Source organism: Photinus pyralis, unplaced genomic scaffold, assembly GCF_008802855.1.
Source record: "Photinus pyralis isolate 1611_PpyrPB1 unplaced genomic scaffold, Ppyr1.3 Ppyr1.4_LG10, whole genome shotgun sequence".
Classification (NCBI taxonomy): Eukaryota; Metazoa; Arthropoda; class Insecta; order Coleoptera; family Lampyridae; genus Photinus; species Photinus pyralis.
This window is the reverse complement of record NW_022170250.1, coordinates 4,094,840-4,103,223: the sequence shown is the minus strand read 5'-3', so window position 1 is coordinate 4,103,223 and position 8,384 is coordinate 4,094,840. Positions and strand designations below refer to the sequence as shown.

The 8,384-nt window shown below is 39.0% G+C and overlaps 1 protein-coding gene across 1 annotated transcript; it reads right to left on the bottom strand.

The window, feature by feature from the left end:
- Nucleotides 1-1,586: 1,586 nt before the first annotated feature.
- On the bottom strand, nucleotides 1,587-8,121 carry LOC116161572 (ATP-citrate synthase-like). Its single transcript, XM_031474960.1, has 5 exons — nucleotides 7,960-8,121; nucleotides 7,366-7,575; nucleotides 2,421-3,137; nucleotides 2,104-2,373; nucleotides 1,587-2,057 (listed from the first exon to the last, which is right to left on the bottom strand). Exons 2-5 carry the CDS (start codon nucleotides 7,568-7,570, stop codon nucleotides 1,807-1,809), a joined length of 1,443 nt encoding a protein of 480 aa, XP_031330820.1. The 5' UTR covers nucleotides 7,571-7,575; nucleotides 7,960-8,121; the 3' UTR covers nucleotides 1,587-1,806.
- Nucleotides 8,122-8,384: the final 263 nt, after the last annotated feature.

The window sequence follows — 8,384 nt, the reverse complement described above, 5'->3', positions numbered from 1 at the left end:
CCCCCCCCCCCTCCTCCTCGTATTAGACTATTCCCCAAATCGATAAACCTTTAGTACTTTTGTGATCATTTTTCAAGAAAGGCCGTTGAATTATTTTTTTTTTAACGTTTTGGGGGACAAAATTAATACGGGTTTAACAATTTCGAGGGGGGTGGGGGGGGGGGCAAAACCGGGGGGTCTGGACAGCATGGAATATCCCCCAGCCACAGCCAGGTATTCGTTCGCTGAAGGAAGAGCTTTTGGGACTCCAATAACGTTTCAAGGAATATTTCTTTCCTGGAATGCATTTACCTGGGGTGAATTATTTCATACCCCCCCCCCCTCGTATTTGACTATTCCCCAAATCGATAAACCTTTAGTACTTTTGTGATCATTTTTCAAGAAAGGCCATTGAATTATTATTTTTTTTAACGTTTTGGGGGACAAAATTAATACGGGTTTAACAATTGCGAGGGGGGGGGAGGCAAACCGGGGGGGTCTGGGCAGTATGGAATATCCCCCAGCCACAGCCAGATATTCGTTCCATGAAGGAAGAGCTTTTGGGACTCCAATAACAATTCACGGAATATTTCTTTCCTGGAATGCATTCATACCCCCCCCCCTTCAAACCCCCCGATGTTAGGCACTCCCCCAGATGGCTACGCCTTCATCACTTTTTTAATCATTTTTCCAGGAGTTCTTGATAATGACATATGGGTTATTGGAGGCATAGTTTTAAATGGTTCTAAGAAACAATGAAAAATAATGTCTCTAAAAGAAGGCCAAAGAAATCACTCTGAAATGATTTCTAGACTAAAAGTGAATGCTATAAAGAGTTCCAAGGTAATAAATTCGAATTGGATCTCAGAAATATCCAAAATATTCCAAAATTTCAAAAATAGCGTTCCATAAATATATGCCCAGATGGTTCAAAGTGAACCTAAAATAAAAATTAGATTCGAATTGTGTCAGAAACGAAGATCCAAAACAAATTTCCTCCAAAGAAATGAACTTGAGAATGCTTCCAAAACTAAAAGAGAAGATGCCATAAATTCTAAGAGTAGTTCAAAAAATTCCAAAATGACTAAGAATTTGACAAAAATAGACGGAATGATTTAGAGCCCTGGCCATTTCTAGCGAAATTCAGTGGCAAGTTAAAAAAAAGAATTAAAAACAGATTCCGGGTAGATTCCAAAATCATAGCATTCCAAAAAAATCTGAAACGTAAGTCTTCACGTTTCAAAATATTTGAAAAATTCCAGTTAAAACTTTGGAAAGAATTCCTAATTATTCCAAGAGTTTGAAGAATTCCCAAGATTTTCGAAACATTCCGTGAGATCTTGAGAAAATCTTCGGATATTTCAAAAATTTCAAAAATATTAGAAAAACTTTCTCGATGTTCATTTTGCGCATATCCAAGTGAATCACAAGCACTTCAGTAACACTGTAAGATTTAGACAAACCACAAATAAATACATATTCCAAAATTCCCTAGTGTCCTGGAAATTAAAAACAATTTTAAAAGATTGAATAGTTAATTTCAAAAACAAAGATGAAGATTCTAATTCCATAAAATTTCTACACAAAGTTCAAGACAAACTCGGAAACAAAAACAGTTTTAATCGCGCATGAGTATTTCAAGGATGCCTTTCGGCTTGAAAAATGCCCCCATGATGTTACTCGCCCAGAAGTGCTTACCTGAACACTGTCTTCGCCTTACTTTCAGTCGGTCGGCCAATATTAGTGGTTATCTTAGTGCTCACTTTCTTGCAAAGCCTAAGCAATGACACCAAACGAAATAAAACGCAAGCGTGAATGAAGAACCAATCACCAAATCAAAAAAAAAAAAAACAAGCCCGATCGCGCACTTACCTCAGTTCGGCGATCGCACAGGTAGGTGGACGTCGTTCCGGTCATGTCGAACGCGGGAACCTTGTCTGTCTGTCCGCCTGGCAGTAGGAAGTTCGCAGTCGCAAATTCGGTGATGTTATTTTCGACGGGTATTGGTTTTTTGCCAAGTGCCATACCGCAAATGGACGTCATGTGCGTTTCCGGACCGAAAACGTACAAAGGAATACCTAGGAAATCGTTCAGATAAACAGCGGCAACACGGCGCCGACTCACCTAAGCTCTGCCCGACCTCGCGCATCCTCCTGAGACCCTCCTGGTAATTGGGGCCCGCTCTCCGCACGAAGATCGAGATTTTGTGCTCGACGAGTCTCGGCTGGAACTCCTGCAGGGCGGTAATGATGCCCCTGAAGGTGGCCGCGACGTTCGTGAAGTTGGCGATACCACCGCCCGTTATTAAAACCTTTCCGTCGGGGTGCTTCTCTTGCGTCATGAGGGATAAAATCGTCTTCGCGTACTCGTAGGTCTGCTGTTCGGAGGGGGCACCTGCAAGGTGAACAATTAGGACGCGCGTGGAAGCTGAGGGTTGTTACCGGAATATTCGCCGTAGTTCGCCAGCTCGCTCGCGCCCCCCAGATCGCAGATTGTGTCACTGTAGATGACGGAGGCGCCGCCGCCGGCGACCATCGTCCATATTCGGCCTGACTTGTTCAAGATGGTCAGCTTCAAGCTCGCGCCGGATTTCGCGTCGAGGTCGGCTATGTACGCCTCTTCGGGGTAGGCGTCGCGTCCGAAGGGAGGAGGATAGTCGATTTCGCCCCAAATCGGCTTGCATATAAAGTCCGCGGTCGCGTCGAGCTTGGCGGCTAAGTCCAGGACGTAGATCTCCCTGTCGGTCACGACGAGTGGATTAATTTCGAGGTAGGTGAAGTACAGGTCGACGTAGAGCGTGTAGAGATTGTGAATGAACTTGGCGATCATCGCCCGTTTCGTGGCGCCCACCTTGCCGAGCAGCACCTTTTCGATGGTGGCAATATCGACTCCCTCGTTGACCGGTATGTCCAACTTGACGGCTTTGGCGTCAACGTCGCCAATATCGACGCCTCCCTCGTGATGGAAGAGGATCGTGTCGGCGTGTCGATGCGAGTAAATGCAAACGTAGACCTCCTCGCTCTCCTTGTGGGGGACGAACGGTTCGATGATGAAATTGCGAAGCTTCCCGACGGCCGCCCCGATCTTTTGGTCCTTGTTCATGTGAGCGCCAATCCATTTTTGGACCTCGGCGAAATCTTTGTTGACCGCAATCAGTCCTGTGAGCAACAAAAAAATAATTCCACAAATTCGGTCGTTAATAAAAACGCGAGCGTGATTTAATATCTATTTATTATGGTAACAGAAAATCGTTATTTATTATTATTATTATCATTATTATTCGATTAAAACAACGCAGTTTCGTAAATTATCTGATACAAAAAACGCGTTAATTAATTTTATCACAGACCGGATACAATCACATTATAAAGTAACAGCCGATTGTGGCAAGGCTCTCCACCATACCCATGAAAAAGGGAAAATGGCATTTTCTATCAAAGAATTCGTTTTCATAAGATTCAATCCAACTTTAATGTACAGGGTGTCCATTTTCGGCACTTTTACAGCTCCGTAATATAGTGTGCTCTTTTTGAGTCAAACTTAAAATAGAAAAATCAAAATTTGAACATATTCGCTTGCTGAATAATCTAACCCCATTTTTTTAACGCGACACCCTGTATATTAGAATCTAAAAAGATAGCATATTAAATTCTCTTGTCCAATAATATCACACACTGGGGATGACATTCAAAAGAGATTCAAGTGGTTCCAAAAAATTCAAAGATTCAAAAAGAATTTAAAAAACAGTTCAAATGATTTCAAAAATTACAAAATAATTTTTTAGTGTTACATTTTCATTTTTTTAATGTAACACCCTGTATATCTGAATCTGAAAAATAGCATATTACTTAAATTATTTTTTCAAAACTATAAAATTATGATATTCAAAAAAGATTCAAGTGATTCAAAGAGATTAAGCGGACATCAAAAACTTGTTGTTTAAATTATTTGTAAAAAATTCAAACAAATTTTCGAATTTTTTTAAATCATTGGATCAATATTGGCGTTTTTTGAGTTTTTTTAGTGTTCTATTTTTGAAAATATACAGGGTGTTTCATTTAAAAAATGAGGTTAGGTCCGATAACTTTTTTGCCCAACCCCTTATTCTTAAGGTTGTACGTTGCGCGCAGAATCAACTGTGTACGGGGGTAAACAAATCTATTAAAGAATGGGGAAGTGGGGGGGGGGGGTTGATAAACAAGGAAACACACTGAAGAGAACGATGGAAATGAAAGGAAAAAAGATGTAACAATTTAGGAACTTAAGAAGGAAAATAAAAAATACAACAGGAGGGAGGACGAGGGGGAAGTTGGGACACTATCCTTTAAACGACCTAAATTCAACAGATTTCTTACTTGGACCAAGAGGAATAAGGACAGACAGACCCATCGAGATTTTGTTTGATTCGGATTCCTGGCGCTTCAAAACGTGTTTCCGTAAAAAAAAGGGGGGGGGGGTCGTTTTTTACCCCCAACATGTCTTAATAAATAGAAGACTTTAAAGACTCCATAAGCCGCCTAAAGACTGCTCTTGATGAATCTCAGAATTTCCGAGAATTTCTTAAAAAATTTTAAAGTTCGTTGAAACCTATTTTTAAATATCAAAAGCCTCGTTAAAAGCGAGACATAGAAGATCCTGAAATCTTTAGAGGGCTGTTGAATACCCTTAAAAACTCCTGCACGCTACTATAGACTCTAGAAAGCTGTAAAACCGTTTAAAGAAATTGACATTTTAAAAACTCTTAAAGTTTCTTTAAAATCTTTAAAACTTCTTAGCAATTAATAAGAAAAATTTAAAAACTCCAAAAGATTTGGAAGCCCTTAAAATTTAAAGATACTTGAAACCTCTTTTTAAAAAGTCAAAGCGAGACACAGAATAACTTGAAACCTTTGGAGAGCTCTGGAATCAATGAATCTTCAAAGCTCTTGACATTTTGAAGATCCTTGAAACCTGTTTTTAAGATAAGACACACTTACAAAGCTTCGAGATTTCAAAAAATCTTAAACCTCTAAAGACTCTTCTTAATGAATCTTGGAATTTCTTGAAATTATTAGTACACTCTAGGAGATCTTAGGGTTTGAGATTTTAAAAACTCTTAAAGTTTCTTAGAAAAACGTTGCTAACGATTAATACAAATTTACACCCTTCTTAATGAATCTCTTGAAATTGGAGATCCTAGAATCCACTTTTTAAAGATTAATAGCGAAAAAGAAAAGATCTTGAAAGGGGGGCTCTTGAGTACCCTTAAAGATTCTTTCACGTTAAACCTCTTTTTAAAGGTTAAAAGCGAGCCCCAGAAGATCGTGACACCTTTGGAGGGCTCTGCGATTATCTTAAAAATTCATACACGCCATTATACACTCTAGACTCTTGTAAAACATAAAAATAAGTTGCATATTTTAAAGAATAAGAAAGTTTATTAAAAAATCTTTAAAATTCCTAAACGGTAAATAAAAAAATTGTAAAGACCGAGGTAAAGACCCCAGAAGACTTCTAAAGACTGTAAAGGCTATAAACAAAATGACGGAAAAAATTAAGAAAAATTGTTTTCAAATGAAAATTGATGTAGTGGGTCTTTTGGGGGCTCCGATTATGAATCTGATGTTAAATTTTCGAAAAACAAAATGGCGGATCCAGTATAGCGGACAAAAATTTGTTATTTTCAAATGTAAGTCGGTATGGTGGGGTTTTTGGGCGCGCCAATTAAGATGCGAATCCGATATGGCGGGCAAAATTAAGAAAAATTGTTGTATGGCCTTTATTTTTGAGTGGGCTTCGGCTCAACTGCGCCACACGCGGGCAATCTTGAAACCTCTTTTTAAAGATTAAAAGAGATATACAGACGATTTTGAAACCCTCGGAGGGTTCTTGAATAACCTTAACGTTTTCATAAGATTCAATCCAACTTTAATGTACAGGGTGTCCATTTTCGGCACTTTTATAGGATATCTCCGTAATATAGTGTGCTCTTTTTGAGTCAAACTTAAAATAGAAAAATCAAAATTTGAACATATTCGCTTGTTGAATAATCTAACCCCATTTTTTTTAACGCAACACCTTGTATATTGGAATCTAAAAAGAGCATATTAAATTCTCTTGTCCAATAATATCACACACTGGGGATGACATTCAAAAGAGATTCAAGTGGTTCCAAAAAATTCAAAGAGAATTTAAAAAACAGTTCAAATGATTTCAAAAATAACAAAATAATTTTTTAGTGTTACATTTTCATTTTTTTAATGTAACACCCTGTATATCTGAATCTGAAAAATAGCATATTACTTCAATTATTTTTTCAAAACTACAAAATTATGATATTCAAAAAAGATTCAAGTGATTCAAAGAGATTAAGCGGACATCAAAAACTTGTTTAAATTATTTTTAAAAAATTCAAACAAATTTTTGAATTTTTTTAAATCATTGGATCAATATTGGTGTTTTTTGAGTTTTTTTAGTGTTCAAATGTAAGTCGGTATGGTGAGGTTTTTGGGCGCGCCAATTAAGATGCGAATCCGATATGGCGGACAAAATTAAGAAAAATTCTTGTATGGCCTTTATTTTTGAGTGGGCTTCGGCTCAACTGCGCCACACGCGGGCAATCTTGAAACCTCTTTTTAAAGATTAAAAGAGATATACAGACGATTTTGAAACCCTCGGAGGGTTCTTGAACAACCTTAAAAATCCTTACATGGAAAGCTGTAAAACGTTTAGAAGTTTAGAGATTTTAAAGTTTCTTAAAACTCTTTAAAAGCTGAAGATCTCTCAAGACTTTTCTAGATGAATATTGGAAGCTCTTGAAATTACTCTTTGAAGAACCTCATTTAAAAGGGAGACAAGGAAGCTCTTGAAACCTTTGGAGGGCTCTTGAAAATTTGAAACAAATTCTAAAATGCAAATGCAAATGGAAATTTACCCAGTAGGCCATAACAAAACCGAGATATCAGCGCCAACTACCTACAACTAGTCAAAATAAGCTTTATTATTTTACTATTATTATTCAATTGCTCCGGATTACAAGGATCAAATCAGAAAAACAATCAAGATAACAACTGGTCTACTTGCAAAATCGCTATTAGGACAGCTATTTCTTTCAAAATATGCAAGCATATACAGCGTGACCCATTTAACAAATTTTAATTCATTGGGAACATACTGTATGCAGGTCCTCCTTTTTGGTGTCAAGAGCTACATTGTAAAGTCGAGCATTTTCCTACACATACAAAGGTCAAGGCATGTTGCATTTTGCTTGTCGAGATTACAAAGATTACGACCCTAAAGCTGACGCACCAAACGATTTCGAAACACCCGGCCTAATCTATCTTTAATCTCTAGAAGTCGAACGAACCGTCGTTATCTAAATTACGGTTAATTCCTAATTAAGCTTACCCAATTTTCCACGTCTCTTAATGAGCTGGTCCGGTTTGACGACGAGCTTCTCCGTCCTGAGCCACGGGTGCGTGTCGACGAGGTCGTCGATTTTGGTCTCGGGGCCGACGGACGCGAACCTGCACTTGCTCGTCGCGGTGCCCTCGGGCAGGTGCCTGTTGATGAGGTCCTTGCCGGTCGCCTCTCTAATCGCCTTAGCCGACATCGTATCTGGAAATTGGCGTCGGAGTTTAAAATCTGGGAACTACTGACTGGAGGCAACTTTCACGCGGCGAAAGCTGGCAACAATGTGACGCGCGTGAGAGGCGGGCGCCGCTTAAAAATCGTACGATTCCCCTTCTTTTCCGATTGCCGTTTTTTATTAATCAAAACTTGCAAATAAAGTGATAATATTTAAATGACGTTCTTTAAACCTTGTAACGACATTGGCTCAGGTCACACTTACTGATAATTGATAAACACAACGAACGTCCTTCGGAACGGTGAAAGCCTGATTAGATTTTAACAAACTCGTCGATTTACGGTCGACGGGTGAAAATTTAAGGTTAGGTTCGACAACTTGGCGAGTTTCGTACTGAATTTTATGATTCTTACCTTAATTTCACTTGTAAAGTCGAGCGCGGTTCGCAAAACCAGTCGCAAGCGAGCCGTTTCAGTCACGATAACCGATTTTTATTAATTGATTTGTCCACTCTCATACGTGACGTTTTTATATACGTGAAGTTGGCTTAGCAAACTGCATGGTAATGTAATGGTGGGTGCGTGTCACCGATTGTTTCCATGGTTACCGCCGTCACGCGCCAGTTTCGAAATTCTTGGGAACGACGAAGTTTATCAATTACGTCGCTATCTCCTCAATTATGTAAGTTCTAGTCTGGCCACTATCAATCTTTTTGCTTACACTCACTCGTATAGGCAACACATCAGACACATGACATCGTTACTATACGGGGTGTATCTAACAGTAGTGGTCAGGCTAAGTACGTAAACTGAATCCCACCGCCGCACAAGTGATTCCA